The sequence below is a fragment of the Drosophila pseudoobscura genome, chromosome 4 (genome assembly GCF_009870125.1).
Source record: "Drosophila pseudoobscura strain MV-25-SWS-2005 chromosome 4, UCI_Dpse_MV25, whole genome shotgun sequence".
NCBI lineage: Eukaryota > Metazoa > Arthropoda > Insecta > Diptera > Drosophilidae > Drosophila > Drosophila pseudoobscura.
The window spans coordinates 9,885,907-9,905,905 of record NC_046681.1 but is presented as its reverse complement, the minus strand read 5'-3'; the positions used below and the strand labels follow the sequence as shown (position 1 = coordinate 9,905,905).

Here is a 19,999-nt window from a genome sequence, read left to right as displayed (position 1 = left end):
GAGCGAAATATTCAATATCTGGCTCGTACTCGAATGCAAGACGAAGAAACAAAGCGGGTGGAAGATTTAAAAAAAAGGCAAATAAAAACCATCACAGAATTCTATCTTCCTGACATTCACGAATCTTCTACATAAATTTTCTAATATATGAAAATGCTTTTAAATACAGAAAAAAACTCTTCTTCTATTCTCTTCTCAGAGCTATAGCCAATCTATGATCCATGCAAACAACATAATCTTAATTACAATTCAGCCATTGAAAATTCTTTGAGGCTGAAATATTTGCTCTCAACCAACAGTTCCCACAAATGAGGGGTGAGGGACCCATCATCGCGATAAGAGCGAACGAAGAAACCCTTTCCCAATTGTGGGCAAATATTTGCAGAAGCTCCCTCCGCTGAAAGAAGCTGCTGCACTGGCACTCGCACGTCAAGGAAAGTGCTTGACACGAGATCATATTTCCAAAGGTAGCTCTCCCACACACACCCTGATATGGGAATCCAAATGAAATCATCGCGAGGGCAACTGCAGCACACATGATTATCTCATGTTCATGTCCACTATCACTCGGGAGTTAGTAGGAGGATGGGCATGAGGATGATTACAGCTAAACAGCAGAGGCAGCAACAGTGCCGAGGAAATATGGAAATGGAAAATTCTACGAGGGTGGTTCCACGCCGAAACCTGATGAAAAACCACTTCGGCCCAAAACCCGATGCGCTGTCGTCGTTGCAACAGCAACAGCAGTTTCTCGGTCGGATTTCTGTGGTGTTTTTGCGGCTTTGGAGTCGCCTGGCTGCCGGTTTCGGTTTCATTGGTCCGACAAGGCGCGTGCGAAGCGGTTCAGTGGCTCAGCGTTTAAGCGGTTTCTTATAGCGCTACTAACTAGCTCTAACCCGTCATACGTTCGGTTGGAAAACTCTGGCAAAACGCGAAAAGGTGGCTAATTAATCGCCTTGTTAAACTGTCCAATAAATAATTGTCATTCCATGCCATAGGGGAAACTGTCAAGCCACACAGTGATTAAGGAGTCTGAGCAAATCTTTATTTTTTGGGACTGCAGCCGCTGCCTGCACCTGCAAGGCATCCATAAATTGAAAATCAAGATCGTGTTTTCGTGTGTTGCTCAAGCAGAGTCTATGTTTTTTTTGGTTTAATTATGGCCAGAGTTTCCTTCTTTGGATTTTTGTTCAATGGACTGATGTCTCAATAAAAAGTTGTGAACATTTTTATATGGATAATGTTGATTAAGATTTGTGGATTTGTGGAAAATGTGAGAGAGAATAATTAGGAATTTATCCAAGTTGAAGAATCTACTAAATTGGCGAAACGTCACTAATTATGGGTATTTTTCAACGAGTTTCAATCAATTTCAAATTATTTCAATCCAATGCCAGCCGAAATATTTACAGGAAATATTTACAAAAATATATGGTCCAACGTCCTCCAGCGATTTTTTGGTCATTACATGTTCATGTCCGTTTATTTACCTTTGTCCTAGGAAGGAAGACATTATTTTATAGAGAATTTATATTTAGTTTCCGAATGAGCTGACACTGACCTTAGTAATGGTCCTTATTAACGGTGTGCATTCCAAGTCTCTTCAGTGGAGCTATCCTGAGGATCTTACCCGAAATCCTTCTTCAGATTTTCTCGGGCGTCCACCTAGGACTCTGATCCCCGTCTCTGCTTCTCTAGGGCCTCTATCTTTAACCGGTCCTCTGAAGACTTGAATTCGTAGATTAATGTCGCCCAAAGCTTCCCCCGATTCTTCACTTTTCCTTGACATTTCCTTCCCCTATAAAATCTTTGTTATATCTTAGAGTTTTCAGGGAAGTTCTCTTTGGGGTACTACCTGCCACGCCTCGAGTATATTCAAATTGATGCAGACCTTTAGGTGAAATAGATGATTGATTGACACTGCAAAAATATTTCAAACTCCTCAAAGAACTGCCCCCAAGGGCGCTTTATTGTTGGTTGGGATATGATCAATTTTCTATACAGTGGATCTCAACTTGGCAATTTTTTGTACATTTTGTAAAGTAAAAACACGTTTCAAAGTGAGTGATTTCTGTTCGGGATTTGTGATTTATTATTTTTCTTTGGATTTATACTTTGCATCCTCTTTCTTGACCAGAATAGCCTAAGCTTTATTGATTTTCATTAGGTTCCATTTTATTATCTACTATAAAAAACCTAGGTAGTCCAAGAAATTATTTCTCCACTTAGAAAACATAAACGGAGGCTTAATGCACGTTTAGAAATTTACTACACCGTAAAAATGGCATAAAAAATACAATTTTTGGTTAATAAAAATACTTGTGCAATCCATCAATTGAATAATACCGATGTTGATGGTTTTAGAGACCTGTCAGTACACTTGCGAAAAGCTTATTAAAATGTGAATATATGCATATTTCTCACATACACGCATTCAATAATAAAAACATATAATTATAAAATTGCTTCTAATTACATTAGTGACAGAATATTAATTGAAAATTTATGCAAATTTCAAGCGATTCCAACAAGTGGCCAAGTACTCGGATCTCGGATCTGGAAACACAAACAATAAGATCAATTACGCGAGTTGAATGTGTTTGCTGATACAGTTTCTATTGTTGGCCGATTCTGGGCAAACATCACGCATACGCCACCTGAACAGAAAGCTGACATTCCTGAACCCTTTTTCGTGGAAGCGAAACGTGAACCAGCCACCAAGAATTCTAAGCTCGCACAAAGGCCAAGCATATGCCATATTGTGGATGCTAAAATCGAATTCTTCTTATACCCCGTTATTCTTAGAGTAGAAGGGTATGTTGGATTCGCTCAGATGTACTATATGCTAAACAAGCAGAAGGAGGCGTGTCCAACATCAGAAGCGATCGACGAGACGATCTTGCAATGTCTCTCAGTCCGTATGTGGCTTTGGGTCTATAGAAAAGCGCTAAATATCATGTATAGTCGTACACCCCAAAAGATCCCGCGAGAGTAGATCGAGAGATCACTTGAGCAGTCATAATTTATAGAGCTCTATGCCAAGCCTTTAACTTCCGATTTACCTAAACTATAAACGATACGATTTCTTGGCTGGTTTTCCATACAGATCACTTCCTACTTAGGAAAACACACAAATGATGGGTATCCGATAGTCGGAATATCGAATGTAGCCAATGACAGCACCGACAATGAAGAGACACCAGCGGGGCAGGGCAATCAGAGGCAGACACAGTCAGGGGCACACAGCGAAGAGCCTCCACAGTCGTACTTTGACTTTTGCGTGTGCCGGTCGACGCTTCGTCGGTCGTTGGTCGTTGGTCGTGGTCGTCGGTGGTGGATCGTTAGTCGGATGGTTACCGCCAGTTCTGAATAAATTTTTATGGTCATTTGCCTTTTTCGGCGCAACAGGATGGCACGGGACGCACCTTAAAAATGCGCCAAAGTATTCGATGCGCTACGCTGCGGTTTGGCTTAGTCTTTCTAACCTTTAATTGGAAAAATCGCAAGCATAACTGCCGCCTGACATGGGACTCTAAAATTGGCAACTCTCCGGCTCCGTGGAGTACGTGGAGTGAGTGGGGACTGAATGGATTGGAGTGGAGTGGAGTGGAGTGTTTTGTGTGTGCAATGCTTAAAGCCTCTTTGTGTCAGTCTTGTGTCATTAGCATCCACAGACTGCACCGTGCACCGTGCTCCGAGTGTGTCAAAAGATTTGAACTTTAAAGTGCTCAGGTGCTGGAAGTGCTTAGGCAGACAGAGAGACAGACGTATAGGCACTCTGACAGTCAGTCAGTTGGTCGGTGGGTCTGTGTCTCTCTGCGTGTACGAATTGCTTATCATGTTGTTTGACTTTGAGCCTCTTTTGAATTATGCGTGCTATCTGCCATTGCCATTCCCCGCAGTCTGCCCTTCTGGGCGCGTAATTCATGCCACAATTGTCTCTCTTTTGGGTTCTTTTTATCACACCTGCTGTGAATCGCTGGATACTCGTACCACACACACACTCACACTATACTCCTATATCGCAGAGTTCATAGTGTAGAGTGTAGACTGGAGAGGAGTACGACGAGTACACGTACTTCCACTTCCACTTTGTTTTGCTCTTTTCATGGCACGTCCTCTCCAAGTGTTTGCCTTGGTACTTGCATAGAATTCGTTAGTTATGGTTTACCTCATGGCTCGGTGTATAGTTTTTTTTGTTTTTGGTCTTTTTTCAAGTATCAAATTGACTGGCGCTTGCCCTTCTCTCAGACAATGTTTTTGTATAGGTTGATAGTTTACATATGAGAAAAAAGTTTCCCTATTGCTAATCCTACAATCTTCTTCTCAGCAGAGTCCTCTCTCTTTTCATGGACAAACTGAAACCCATAGGGCATCAAACGCCTAAAACCCTCGTCCGAAAGGGTACACAGCGACAACACTTGAAGTAATTGCAAAAGTCCGTCGCGTCGTCACAAATTATTCTCCCCCAAATAATAATTAAACAGAATTCTACCATTTAAAAACCAATTGAGCCGCCGTCGAAACCGAATCGCTGTGAAATGAATTGGCAAAAAAAAAGAATAACAATAAGAACAAAACGACGAAACTTGTGGGTGTCTGAGGTTGACCTTAGAATACCCATAAAAAGAAACGAAAAATGTGCAAAATAATTCGTAAATAATGGCAACAAATACAAGAGCATTCAAGCATATAATCTCCTGAGCTGGCGCTGGGCCAAAAATAGAAATCGAATACTATTTAATAACAATATCAATAATATTGTAATCCCAAACACAGAAATCAAATTCAAAGCTCATTTTTAATTGCAATAATCAGGAATTCATAGACCCCGCGGCTCTCGTGAATTTCCTACGGCATTAAGTGTATGATAAATTGATAAATTTATAAGGGGTTCGGGGAGCAATGGCAGTGTGGGCGCCGCTATCAATAAAAAGAATTTTATTAATAATAGAGCAGCCCGAAAAAAAAACAACTGTTGGTGTTGTACTACGGAGTGTCTTCCACACTTATGGTTCATGTCTTTTTTTCCGTTCTATCTTTTTCATATTTTCCTGTTCTGTTTTGCTCACATTTCGCACATTAATTGATAAATGCTGCTTATCAATTTGTGATCAAAGTAATTAAGTTCGCCCTGGAGTCGTCGTCATTGAAGGAACACTAAAGAAAGAAAAAACTCAAGAAAAACCCAACAAAAAAACCGCGCTCAAAATGTGTAAATGTGTAACGTGTGGACGGAGTGCTGCCCCAAACAACATAATTGTCAATGGAATTAGCAATTAAATGAACAAAGAACCAACAAATAAACAGCAAACAATTTGCTGAGCAACATCAAAAAAAGAGCAAGAACTCCACTCACAGCAGGAGCAACAAGAACAGCCACAACAAAAGATAAGCATCAGCTGATCTGATCTGAGAGAATCTTCAAAGATGGCGAACAATTGGCTTGCCGTTAGCTGGGCCATCGTTCTCTCTCTGCTGATAAGTGTCATACTGCAGCAGCACACCTGTTTGGGTAAGTGTGTGACACCCTAAATATAACGGTTTTTATATTTTGTAATTGTTATACAAATGTTTGATCATATGGTAATTTAAATAGCTTCGGGGGCTGTTAGATATGGGTTTTGAGGTAGCTGATGAATAGAGAATTGACTTGATAAGAGTTGGAGTACTATAAAATATTATAGTGAGTAAATACTGTTCCATAATGAGAGACAATTACTAATTTGTAAATAAATTCGTCTAATACCTGCATCTATAATTTGTTGATCCTTAAAAATTAGTTTTAAGAGAGTTAAGAGAAGGATAGTCCCATATTTAAGAATTTAAGCAAAAACAATATTCTATACACTATAGAACAACAATAATAACTCCCAAAATACCCAATTTTTGTCCGCAAGTTTCCACTTTGTATTTAAATAAGGATTTAATAGAAGTTCTCCTTATTGGAAAAAAATAAATTTTAGAGAGGAAATGTTTTCAATTAGACGAATTTAGGTGTGCTTTTTTGTACGATTTGCTTTTGATGTTCGATACGTGTTAGGCTTACAAATGGTTTCGGCCTGCTACGAGGAATGCTAAGAGATAAATTCTAGCTTACTTACAATTCAATTATTTCTATGAGAATGGCTAATCTATTAAGTCATTAAGAGCAGTCATCAAAATGTGTTAAGCTGGTAAATTAGGACTACATGTGTACATTAATAAATATTTATTTTATGTATGATATATACATATATAAATTCAGTCAGGGTCGATTTGTAAAACAATGGCATTGCAATACGACTCGCAAAAATGGGTTTTCATCAGATAACAGACGAGTTTTTGTGATGTTTTGTATTGTAGATCTTTGATCGAGATAAACCATCGGGTCGTTCTAACAATGTTGTACGAACACCTGTATCTTGGCGACTTTATTAGATGGAGTATTTACTGTTTAGACTTCTGCGATACTTGCAAAGATCATACCTATTGAAAATTGAAATATTGGTAAAACATTGCGGTATTTTATGGAATCAGAATAAACAGAAGATTCAATGCAAGCAAAGTATCTGGTTTGTATTTTCTTATCTTCTTACTCGAATTGTTCAAATAAACCCGAAGTGTCTCATATTCCAATAGTGCCTCTACTTTAACCAGTTGTATTGTGTTTGCTTTGTAGAACATTCATTGTTAATTGCTTGGGACATTTAACCTGCTGCTCATCTAATCGACTTATCATAGCCATTAGGTAAACATTAACCCCCTCTACTGGGCCTGGGCAAATAAAGAGCTCATAAAAGGCAATTACACTAATTTGCATCGAGTGGCAGTGAACAAATCTCACAGATAACTTAAACTCAAACAGTCCGTGGACGCACCGTGGGAATGCAGCCGAAGATATGGGGACCGTTTATGACCTCAACATAAAGGGGGATAGCGTTCGGTTCTGTTCTTTTATGTGGTTTATGATGCACTGCTTAGGGTTTAATTATATGCCCAAGCTTTCGTTCTATGAGGGCAGCTCTATCACAGGTGTGAACTGACGTTTGACTTCGCAGACAGCTTTGACATAGCCGTAAGCGATACGTACATATGTATGTGAAGGTGGGGATGGCTGACGGACCGGGCCTGACTGACGGTGATGGACTGGACTGGCCCCTGGGGGCGCTACATCAAACCGGAGTATGACGGGCAAGACTAGTGAGACAGCACACGCCCAAAAAATTATTTCATCACGCAGGCGAAGACATATCAAATTTTATACCCACTGTCCATACGTTTTTTTGGGGGTTGACCACAGCTGACACGCGGCGAGAGAGAGACTCTGTTCTTCTCTGCACTTTGTCTCTGTCAAGTTGAATGCACTGTATGCATGGTGGCGACGGGGACTCCTTCATCAGTCGGACAGCCAGTCCATTCTGTCCAGTCTGTCTGTGTGTCTTTCAGTCAGGTTAAAGGTGTCGAAATGCCTGCCAGCTGTCGCTGTCGCTATCGCTGGAGCTGTACCCTCGCGGAACTCTCATGAATTCATGTGCAATCAATCAAGTCAATAGGTGTGTGCCCCTGTTCGTTTCGTTTTATTGTGCTCCGAAGTTTGCTTCCAATTTTTGCTCACCCTGCGAGGCTTTTAAGTGGTTCGCAGGTCGGGGCTCCACCAGGGGCTCTTGCATGACTTCAATTAAACTATTTTATGTAATAACTGTCTTTAAGTTTCAGCTGTTCAAAAGCACAAACTTGTCTTACGAAAAGAATTCAATTGAATATATAAATAGATTCTTGAAAGTATTTTAGAATTACACCCATGTTTTTTGTGTAGCCTCTAAAAGCACAAATGAATTCTAAATCCTTCATGAACTTACATTTGAGAACTCTTAAAGTAAGAAATCCCTAGCGGTAGAACTCTTTACTACCTTAAATCTCTTGTATTCTCTCCTTAAAATCTATGAAAAATCTCAAATTACCTCACGTTCCACTCAAATGTTGCAAATTATTTGTAATTTTACTCACAGAATGATATTGTGCTTAGATTTACGAGCGAGCTTGACACATTTATCAGACACTCAAGGCTGTTCGGTTTGTCTTGTCTTACAGTTTTGCATAAAAATAATAACGAAACAAAAAACGAATAAACGAAAACCCATTTGCAGTTATGAGATCTGTCTGCCACTGTGTGTCCGCACCCAGATCCAAGGAATGAATCGACTCTTTTTCTGCGACAGAATTCCACTCAATAATGCATTCCCATTCAGTTGTGCACTACCTCCTACTCTCCTACTCCTCCTTCGAGTGGGTGTCTGCAAATCTGCATTCATTTATTCGATTTATTGGCTCGCTTTCCTGTGGGATGCAAATACAGTACAGTGCTTGACATGCGTTTAGCTCTTAGCTTGAATAATTGTGGGTTCTATTAATTAGCATACATTTAAAGAGCTCAAAACTAGCGGTGACTTTGACTAATGTGCCCCACGGTGACAGGAGCAATTAGAGTGGCCGCCCATCGATCACCCCCAGAGGGTCACAATTTTCGGTGTGTTTGTGTGTGTGTCACAGTTTCTTGTACGCGGGTGTCTGAGGGGTTTTTTTTTTTGTTGAGTCCCATAGACAAAGTCTTTCAAATTATTTTCTGAAGTTTTAGTGGGTTTGGCGGCTTCTTGTCTGCATTTATTCTGCAATTTCCCTTCTATCTGCTATCTGTGCCTTTCTTTGTGGCAGACTGAAAAAGGAAAACTTTAAAGCCAAAACTACAGCTAAATCAATAAAAACAAATTGCTTTTGTTGAGCATTGCCCTGTATTTAGACAGCATAGATGAGGTAAGGGTCTCTAACGTAAATAACTAGCAAATGATACCTGGGAATTTTTGTGATTTAATTTTGGGAAGATTGAAGAATAGTTTCTTTGAAATAGGAACATTTTTTCCTCTATGAAGTTGTGAAAGTCCTTAGTGGTAATCAAATGCATAAAATGTATTTGAAAAATATCTAATAAATAAATAATTCCCTGGGACACCATTTTTTATTGGCAGAGTATACAATCTTCGCTAATTAAAACCTCCACTCTCCTTACATATGAATCCATGTACATGGACATTTTTCTTCCCAAGCGTTTTATTCAATTTGCTTTGGCTCTGTCAGCGACTACATTTCAGGGACAGTACCCCGGACAGGAAATAGAAAAAACATTCAAAGACACTTCCACAGACAACTGCCATCCAGTGAAAGTGGAGAGGAAAACGGAACGAATTTAATAATGCGAATCCACTGCAGCCAGACAATAGCCAAAGCCAAAGATTGGCCAATGCCAGCTGCAGCAACAGCAGTCAGTGCCAAGCCAAATACGAGTGGAAACCAAGTCTGGCATACGAGACGTATGAGTAATGAAAAAAACAATGCAACAGACACTGTGGCAAGAATGGGGCTGGAAAAATTACAGGAAAAACTAAAACCCTGACAAAGACAAAGTTTTTCATTACGCAGCAGCAGACAAAACATAACGCGAGACGGATGCTGTGGAACACTGAATTTGCCACACACAAAATGAGTCACGCGAAAACACCCAAACAAAAACATTGAACTCTGTACACAGTTAAAGGCGGGCCTATAACTACATATATATATGTTAAACATATCGAAATTATGATATTATTATGATTCTATGATACGAAAAGTTATACGCTCCGGCAGACGCCGCTTATATTATAAAACACGACATTGTCTGAAAATTGTATTGTATAATTATTATTTTGGATTCATATTGTATATTTATTCAAAAAAACTCAAGAATAATAATTATAATAATAATTATTCAATAAAAATCAAAAATAATAATTATTTAATAAAAATCAGGAATAATAATTATTCAATAAAATTCAAGAATAATAATCGTTCAATAAAAATCAAGAATAATAATTATTCAATAAAAATCCAAAATAATAATTATAAAATAATTTTTATGATCCAAAAATAATAATTATTCAATAAAAATCAAGAATAATAATCATTCAATAAAAATCAAGAATAATAAATATTCAATAAAAATCAAAAATAATAATTATATAATAAATGTTTTGATCCAAAAATAATAATTATTCAATAAAAATCAAGAATGGTTTGAGTATTTAGTTGGAAACGCCTGCCACTATTCCACCCATCCTTGTACCCCACGATTACCGGATATAAAAAACAGGGCAATAAACTCTGGTGGAAGGATGGCAGCAGAGTAACCAGGATCAGGTGGGGGTACGAGGCAGGAAGCCAACTGGCAAACAACTGTCGACCTAATTCGATGCAAAGTCAATTAATTCGGGCAGATTAATTAGTTTATTTGAAACTAGTTGACATTCCGTCCACACCGGGCTCGGCCGCACCTCATTTAGTAGAGTCTCAGTTACAGTTCTACGCTGGGCATTACCTTTACCGTTACCGCTCGTTTGGCAGGCCATCCAAGTTCAGGTACAGGTACAGGCCGAACTAATGGTCGTTGTCATGGCCCCCGTCCCGTCTCATCAATTGTTGACAATGCTGTCATTAACGCGACCAAAGGCGTCTAGGTCCAATCACCCCCCAGTGGAGTCTACCTCCCGCTCCGGGATCATCCGACTTGTCCGCCTCCCTTTTCGAGCCATGTTTTATCAACTGTCGGTTCGAGTTTTTAATGCGCCATTCGCTCGCTTTTTAATTGTCCTCATGATAGATAACCTAATAGTCGTAGTCCTTCCCTGTTTACGTCCTTTTCGCTCTGTGGTCTCGCGCTCTCCTTCTGTTTTACGGTTGTTGACTTTTGGTCAGGGTTTTTTCTGGGTGAGTCTCTCTTTTTTTAGCACCATTTTCCGCCCACTTGCCGCTGGGAACCTGGACCCTGGGGACTGGATGAGGTCAAGTTGAGCTCACATTGAGAACTGATTGGGGAAATCGTTGGGAGGTTGTGGCCTTTAAAGCTGTATTTAAAGGGTATTTAATGCTGGATTAAAACTTTTCAGTTATGGTGAAGATTAAATGATAATGGGGACACCCTCAAGGAAAGGCACTTGGAGATTTATAACCCAAGAACTGGGTCCAAAAGCATATTATTAATTGGTTTTTTACAGATAGATTCTGAAAGAATTCTTAAGGATTTCACGAAATATTATCTCTTTTATATTCATTCAATATATTCAGGGACTTAAACGACAAGGTGGTCTCAAACGCGAACTAGAACGCGGCAAGGGCCGCGGCTCTACTTTTAAAACCGGTACTCATTACAAATACAGTGAAATACACTTGAAACAGCGTGATATCATAGGAGTCTGGATACAACATTTGGTTACTTTAGCTCTTAAAGTCTCTGATATCTAGGCGCTCATCAAGACAAACAGACAAGGCTATATCGACTCGGCTATTGATCCTGATTAGGAATATATTTATATACATAAGCTAACGGGACGGAAAAGCACATAAAATATACCTAAGCTCTTCGAGTACCGGGTATCAAAAATTATTAGCAGCATTTATAATTAAAATTTTCACCATGCGCTTTTTTGTAAGCACCTAATGTTTTCCCAACACATCAGACGAAATCCGACGAAGAAATTGTGGAGAAAATATTATCTTTTTCCGATTCCGCACAATCTCTGATCGGTTCTTTGAATAAGTTATCTGTCACCAAACCCGTCTAAAATTGCAATCATCTCCCCCTTATTGCTATATCCTTAACCAACCTCTATGCTCCGTTCTTTGGTTTGGAAACTTCTTTTGGTAATGGTAATCACGATTGCCCCCCACCAAAGTACCAGGTATGCCTCACACCTAATAGAGGGGGAAGTGCAAACAGAGGAATAAATAAAAGTGCCGCTAATTGGATGGCCATAAGCCAACGCTAAAGCCAAAGCCACCGCCACCAGCGGCCGCACTAAATGCCTGTCATAATTATGGGAAGGCTTTCGAGAGGTAAATGAAATAGACGGACCCCGCCACAATCCCCAACCATTCTACACATACCGGGGGTAGTGGGCGCTGTGCCTGCTCTGACTTAACAACGATGTGGGGGAAATGTGGTCTCCGGGACACACACACATACATTTTATAAATAATATAAAATGTGTTCATTACAATTGTTGACGTTCAGGCATGCGAAAAATGCTGATAAAATATGTAGATGAAGCCGGGGGCGAGTCGGAGTACACGAGCGCGCATTTATAATGACATTTTAAATGCTTCCAACGAGCGTGTCCTTGGCGCCCGCCAAAAAGGGGACACCACCCGAGCAAGAAAGGACACGCACCCACTCACCCACACAAATACTCGTATTATATATATTAATGCTGTCAGCGTTTTTAATGAAATACGCGTATGTGGAGGGGACAGAGAAAAGGGTGCGTGAAGGGCGATGGGGGAAGTGTGAGGAGTCCCTAACAGGATTATGCGGCCATCCCATTCCATCGATCCCTGGCCAAATGGCGGCGCCAGTCCTGTTTATGTGGCGCTGCGAACCGTTTTGCCGATGATTAAGTACCAAGTGCTTCACTTTACAAGGAATCCTAGTGAGTAGGAAGGAATTGGATGATGATGCTTGTGCACACTAATCAAGATCTTTCAAGGATAAGTAGGAAATATTGCTTAAACGAATTATGAGCGGATTGAGGAAGCCCCAAAGGAGTCAGAGTTCATTTTGGAAAGTTATTAAAGTTTTAGAAATATGTTTAAAGTAGATTTAAGACAAATTCAAAGAATTTGTTCAACAAAAATCATTTATTGATTCATATAATTAACAGATCAGATAACAAAAATGAGAACGTGTATATCAAATGTGAATATGATTGTTGATCAATCAATTCCTATTCTACACACCCAATAAATCTGTGAAATTTCCATGGCAAGCGTTCAACTGTTTACTCTGTATATTATGCTGTTCGACCAACCCATAGCCCATCCCCCATCCTGTTCGAACCATAACATTACAAGAACTAGGACTCCCTTTCCCCCACACTTATGTTGTTCCGAATTCTGTGGCATAAAATTGGGCGTTGAAGAGGCACAAATTTGTAACCAATTATACTTGGGGTGCTATTGTGTGTATTTTTTTCCGGGCCCGAAATAAAGCGTTATCGTTATCACAAAATCAATACGCAACTTGATGACGCCGACACTTCCATTCGAGGAATAGGAACAGAGCAAAGGGCCGGAGGGCCAGAGGGCCAGAAGGAGGAGGTCTGATAACCCATATGCTAATAACTAATATCTGTATTATATTTATTTATTCTAACGCTTGTATTGGACTCGCAGCGGACTCGTATGCAAACACACGACCGCAAAAACAGCCAGCGACAACAATCGTGTGTCATTAGGAGAGAAATCTTATCATATTACGCATACGCCCTGTCCTGTTCGATTTGGTAGATAGGTTAGACCAGGGGTAGGGATGGGGGGTTCTCCACCTCTATTGAGGTCACAGCCGGCTTATTAAACCAAATAATTTGAATGGATTTGATGACGAGTGTCTGGGTCTGTTTCCTGCACTGATGCCAACCCCCAGGAAAATAAATAATTTTATTTTAGTGGTGGGAACACTCTTCCACTGAGTGGGTCAATTGTGGACCAACCACTTGTGGACGGACTTCCCTTTCCCCTTCACAAAATCCCCCATGACGCCATCCACATTAACTTGATGCTTTTCTGCCTCTCTCTCTCTCGTTGACAGCCAGCGATGTTTACTTTCCCAGCACATCCGTGAAATTCAATCTGCCCATCAACGAGGAGTCGGAGAGCATCTTCTCGAAGATACCACTGGCCCAGTTCCAAGTGCTGCGCCTGGAGGACAACCAGCTGGCCAGCGACTACATCTACAGCCTCGAGCAGAATCCCCTGCTCCGCATCAATGCGAGCTCCGGCGAGGTCTACATGCGCACCGACTACCAGCCGCTGAATTCGAGTGCCAAATATGTGGTGACGGCTTTTCCCAGGGATCAGCCGGAGGGCCAACTGCTGCCCGTGTCCCACCTGACCATGGAGGTGACACCACAGGCGCTGGAGGAGTACTGCTCGGAGCTGGAGCACATTTGCTTCTGGAGCAAGGCAGACTACAGTATCTCCGAGTCGTCGCAGAGCCAGCGCGGAAGAACCTTCGAGCCCGTCCTGATTGGTGCCCTCAACTCAAGGGCTGCCAAGTACCTGTGCCCGCACCGCACTCTCGAGTACTCGCTGACGGCGGGCAGCTCCCACTTTGTCCTCAAGCAGAACCGTCTGTACACCAGGCACCCACTCGACCACGATGAACTGAATGGATTAATGGCTCGTGCGGGCCAGCTGCAGGCCAGGATCAGTTGCACCGTCAAGCTGTCGGCGCTGGAGCAGCGCAAGTTCTCTCGGAGCTTTGACATCAAACTGCTGGATCGCAACGACAATGGACCGCAGCTGCAGGAGCGCGACTCCCGGTTTAACTTTTACCTGGATCAGCCCTACTTTCAGGCGGTAAGTAAGGGTTGGTGGATGGACAGAGACAGAGACAGAACCAGACCTGGCCCAGACAATCGTCTGCCGGCTGTCTGGTTTGACTCTGGGTGCGGGCTTATTGAATTCGTCCATGATGAACGCCCCGCAGACACGCAACAGAACCAAAGACCCAGCCAAAGAAAGACCCTGCCATTATTTGGCCATTACCGCGTCGCGTCTGGCTCTGGTTCTGGTTCTACAAGTCCCGTCCTGTCTGGGGCTGTCTAATAGATGGAGTTCCTTCTCCCACTACTTTATCATATGTTGCCATTAAAAACGCGTAACGTTTATGGGCTTTTATGATTGGAGCATGACAGCCCAGGAAAGGAACTGGCCAAGACACAAAAATGGGCACGAGGTGGGAGTCTCTTAAAGCTGCCACAGAACTTTGCCATAGCCGCAGTAAATTATGTTGTCATGTACGAACGGAGCCAAGCCTATCCCCAAGGATCTGCTGCAAAGTGTGTCAGGTTCTGCTGCTGATAGTGCCGCCTGCTCCTGCTCGAGTAATTGGCTCTGCACTAAAGTTTTAGCCATTACAAATTGCCTTAGGTGCTGTGTGGTGCTTTTCATTTAAATTATGTCCACAAAATAATAGACATTTTATTTTATTTCGAGGAAATTGCTGGCGACATGTCCTACAATGCACAGGAATAAAACTGATGTGTGTTGTGTGAGGTGTGGCCCGAGGCTTTATATGTGTGTCGCCTGGATTGGCCACAAAAAGAGCTCTGGGTTATAGGGAGGCTTCCTAATGGTAGATGCATTAGGCACCAGAATACAGAGTGCACAAAGTTCAAAAATCTCTGTAAAATTGGTTTCCATCATATAGGAAGGTGTTGCTTCGAAGAATCTGTCTGTTTGAAAGTCTGCCAGTGAAAGGTATCACTCTAAATTGAATAAATTGATTAGAATCGTTACAAAAAGTATTCGAGAGTATTTACTACCTCCACAACTCTCTCTCACCTTAAAACATACTATAGGTGGAAGTCTAGCATATCATTTCCGTTCGCATTATTAATATCGAATCCATTTAACTAATATTTGTTTTAGTAAATGGACTTAGAAGCCTCATTTCTCATACACTTAAGCTTGAAATTAGTTCAGTTTATGATATCATCTGAGAGACAATCCTAATTAATGCACTTTATAGCATTGGCGGGATGTAGTAGGTGATGGATTGCCTTAGGGTTAGAGTCACTCCTCTTTCTCCCCGCAGATATTTCAGCTTAGGTGAGGGTTCCGCCTTCTTCTTCCCACATACCAAAACCCAACCCAACCAAGAGCTCCCTTATTATTCAAATACATGTAATTTCCATACATCCTAACATCCTATCCTAATAAACCACCATTCGACCGTACGCCTAACTCCATTACAAGCACCTTGCTAATGTGGTGAGACCCCTTGAGACCCATTTATGTGGACAGGACAGGGAACCACGCAGCAGGATTGTCAGATCCCCAAGGTCCCAGAAACCCTTGCCTGACCTTGGGCACAAATTAAAATGCAGGATAATCACCAAGAGCATATCCTTGGAGGGCTGCAGAGCGCTGCAATTTGTCAAGTGGAATTTAATTAGCGTTGGTCAGTAAATGCTAATGAAGCAAGCGCTAACGAAGCTCCCTTTTCTCCAACAGAACGAGGCGGTGGGCGAGAAAATCATCTACGTGGACAAGGACACGCTGGCGGCCAATCAGAATCTGGGCTATGCGATACACAACGACACCAACGACCTGCTCCGGCCGGACTGTCATGCCTACGAGGCGGATCACACGGGCAGGCCGCACACCATTGTCAGCTGCCGTAAGTAGAGGCGGATACAGACCGATATAACCGATGTAGAATTTCCGATTGCTCCTTGCAGAGCTCCGCTTTTCGCGTGATGGGGTCCTGCGGCAGACGCCCTACTGCTGCGTACTGGAGGCCAGAGATGTGACCATCAAAATGGAGAATGTAGCCATGTCGGCCTCGGCTCACATCTGTCTGCATGTGGATCTCACACAACTGCACAACAGCGACCAGGAGCATCCACAGGCACTGCCATTGCGCGGGCGTCAGCAACGCATCTTCGAGAGCGTCGGCGAAACGTTGCACACGGATGGTTTCGGCCGATCCCAAGGCCTTGTGAGCGTCGATTTCGAGAAGGACGTGTTTGTGTATCGATCGGCAGCGTCCTTCTACAGGGTGACACAGCCGGAGAGTTTCCTGGAGCTGATGCGTTCCGTTCGCTTTGAAATTGTCGAGGATCGGAGCGGTGCCTTCGGCATCACCCCCATGTCGGGTATTGTCTATGTGAAGCATCCCCCAGCCCTCGAGCAGGCGCCAGAGACGATATATTTCGTGAATGTGACCTGGCTGGACCAGGAGCGCCTCTCGCATGCGTTTGTGATCAATGTGCATTTGGTGGAGGGCAGACCGGAGAATGCCAGCTGCGAACTGAAGATCAAGTCGCGTTCGCAGACCTGTGCCCAGATCAAATACCAGTCGCAGTGCACCAAGTTCTGCGGCCTGGCCACCAACGGGGGACCGTGCACGTGGCGCGGCTCGAGCTCGGCCATGTTCGGGCGAAACTATGGATCCTGTGTGCCCCAGGCCCGATACTGTCCCGATCATGTGTGCGATCCGCTGGAGGAACTCAATCCGTATGCCTGTCCGCAAGACTGCACTCCCGCGGGCAAGATCGTGGGGCCACACACCAGCAATGAGAACAGGCGGGGTATCCTCAGTGGCTCGGGTACGTGCATCTGCGAGGATAACGGCAAGTGCTCCTGTGCCCCGATGGATGATGAGCCCAAGGCAAAACGCCCGCGGAAACGAAAGAACGAGACAGACACAGAGTTGACGGGACCCACAGTGGCTGCCACGCCCCTGCAGAGAGACACAGACGCCCTGCAGGATCCTCTGCTCTTGGGGGTGCTTAATGTGGCTGGATTCGAATGCAATCGATCCTGCATGCTGATCGTAATCAGCTGTCCACTGCTGTTCGTTCTTCTGCTGCTCTGCCTGCTCCTCACCCAGCGGAAGATGCTCCAACGTCGCCTGGGCAAGCAATCGATGACGCCATCGTCCAAACAGGGTCTGCCCGAGTCGGCCGACGGCGACCTGCCACTGATGCCGCTGCAGAGCGGGTTTAAGTTCGAGAGCGCCGACACCAAGTGGGAGTTTCCGCGTGGCCAACTCGAACTGGACACCGTCCTGGGCGAGGGTGAGTTCGGGCAGGTTCTCAAGGGATATGCCACAGAGATTGCCGGCCTACCAGGCGTCACCACGGTGGCCGTCAAGATGCTCAAGAAGGGCGCCAATTCGGTCGAGTACATGGCCCTGCTTTCTGAGTTTCAACTGCTGCAGGAGGTCTCCCATCCGAATGTCATCAAGCTACTGGGCGCCTGCACTCAATCCTCAGAGGCGCCACTACTCATCATCGAGTACGCCCGCTATGGCTCGCTGCGGAGCTATCTCCGACTCAGCCGCAAGATCGAGTGTGCTGGAGTCGATTTCAGCGACGGCGTGGAACCTGTCAATGTCAAGATGGTGCTCACCTTTGCCTGGCAGATCTGCAAAGGCATGGCATACCTCACTGAGCTAAAGGTAGGTTCCAAAAATTGAAAATTTGTATGCCCGATACTGCCAGAAGGAAGCCGGTATAGCGAGAGCAAAATTGAGAGATCCCGGTCTGCTTTGGTTATCCTTACAAAATCACTCAGCATTAGCAATTGACTGAGTATCGGATATAAAAGAATAGCCGCTCAACGTACCAATTATTTACTTAATCATACCCTGTTTGACTTATATTCTATTCTGCAGCTGGTTCACCGGGACTTGGCGGCACGAAATGTGCTCCTGGCTGATGGCAAGATCTGCAAGATCTCGGATTTCGGACTGACTCGAGATGTCTACGAGGATGATGCCTATTTAAAACGATCTAGAGATCGAGTGCCCGTCAAGGTGAGTTCAAACAATAATGGTATCTCCTATCATGAAAATATCCTCGCCCCTGTATAGTGGATGGCTCCAGAATCTCTGGCAGATCATGTGTACACCACCAAATCGGATGTTTGGGCCTTTGGCGTACTCTGCTGGGAGCTGATCACGCTGGGCGCCTCTCCCTATCCGGGCATAGCTCCGCAGAATCTCTGGTCGCTGCTGAAGACAGGATATCGCATGGAACGGCCTGATAACTGCTCCGAGGCTGTGTACTCCATTTTGCGCACCTGCTGGGCGGATGAGGCCAATGCGCGACCCTCCTTTAAATTTCTAGCAGCCGAATTTGAGAAATTGCTGGGCAACAATGCCAAATATATAGAGATGGAAACGAGTGCCGTATCCAATCCGATGTACTGCGGCGACGAGGCAGCCTTGATGCCAGAGGAAGGCCTGGGCGAACCCGACTCCCTGCAGCATTTATGGTCACCGCCAAAGATAACCTACGATGTCCAGGATCTGGCCAATAGTCGCGACCAGTCCGTGGTCGAGATGCAGGCGGCAGCTGCTGCTCCACCCGGCTATGATCTTCCGCGTCCCCTGATCGATACCAGCACCACGGAGCAGGTGCTGCGGTATGAGAACGATCTACGCTTTCCGCTCAACATACGTAAGTCCAGCTGTGCACCAAGCTACAGCAACATGACCAGCGGTGGTTCCCCAGCCACCGCGCTTCCCCACTATGCTGTTCCCGTAAAGCGGGGACGATCGTATCTGGACATGACCAACCATAGCCTGATACCAGACAATCTGGATAACCGAGACTTCGAGAAGCATCTCTCCAAGACGATTTCGTTCCGTTTCTCCAGCTTGCTAAATCTCAAAGAGTGCGTGGAGACGACCCACCAAGGACAGCAGGCTGAGGATGCCGTCTAGAGGAAGTTCTTTCTGTCTAACTCTCGTATCTCCGTATCTGTGTATACTTTTACATTCCCATGAGTTCTGAATATGTTTCTTGTCTTATCAGCGCCTGTCTTTCAGTTCAAATTGTTTGTTAAATAGTTTTAGTTTTACTTTTAGTCTCGTAGCTTTATTCTGATGCCAAAAAAGTAAAAATTTAACAGGAATCGAATTCGTTTTCGAATACTCCCCAATGCATTTAAAGGAGCAGCCTAAGATCACCTAATTCTATAGAGCATTTCCACCTGTATGGTCAACTCTAATCAAATTATAGGTAATCAAAACCCTCTATCCTATCTTGAACAAAAAAATATATCATTTAATCTCTGCCTAAACAATGCCAATGAAATCTACATACGCTTCTTGCTGCAAACCAAAAAAGCGTTTGATTAGTTTTAAGATACTATTTTAGTCCATTTTGTACAAACTTAATAATAGTATATTGTCCATTGTATATCTGCTAAGGAGCTTAAGATTATACCTCTTCTGGGAGTGATACAAAAGTGTCTTCAAACGGAATTTGTATTCCAAACATAAGAGAAAGAATTTTCTTCATATAAAATGTCCTTAAAGCAGCTGTGGTCACGTCACGTCTATTCTTCGAGAGCTCAAGCAAATAGGGAAGAATGCAAGGGAATGCTTGAGAATGCAAAAACAAAATACATGCATGTG

At 43.3% G+C, this 19,999-nt stretch overlaps 2 protein-coding genes across 5 annotated transcripts in view; one reads left to right on the top strand and one right to left on the bottom strand.

The window, feature by feature from the left end:
• The window catches only part of Mcm10 (minichromosome maintenance 10 homolog), a 29,981-nt gene that overhangs the window by 6,335 nt on the left and 3,647 nt on the right, over window positions 1-19,999 (bottom strand). The window contains exon 3 of one of the 3 annotated variants that reach the window (XM_001357454.4): window positions 2,154-2,556. The exons of the other annotated variants lie outside the window; for them this stretch is intronic. The gene's annotated coding sequence lies outside the window, so the exon portion shown is untranslated. Of the gene's footprint in view, window positions 1-2,153; window positions 2,557-19,999 lie in introns of those variants that run through there. 3 annotated transcript variants of the gene reach the window in all.
• Window positions 207-19,915, top strand: Ret (Ret oncogene). 2 transcript variants are annotated; one of them, XM_015180094.2, is made up of 7 exons: window positions 207-939; window positions 5,121-5,515; window positions 13,655-14,424; window positions 16,084-16,249; window positions 16,311-18,034; window positions 18,251-18,391; window positions 18,449-19,915. In XM_015180094.2, the coding sequence occupies exons 2-7, from the start codon at window positions 5,431-5,433 to the stop codon at window positions 19,301-19,303; spliced, it is 3,741 nt and encodes a 1,246-aa protein (XP_015035580.2). In that variant the 5' UTR covers window positions 207-939; window positions 5,121-5,430; the 3' UTR covers window positions 19,304-19,915. The 2 variants fall into 2 exon arrangements, with proteins under 2 accessions (XP_015035580.2, XP_033236878.1); XM_033380987.1 differs by lacking the exon at window positions 207-939 and adding an exon at window positions 3,053-3,571.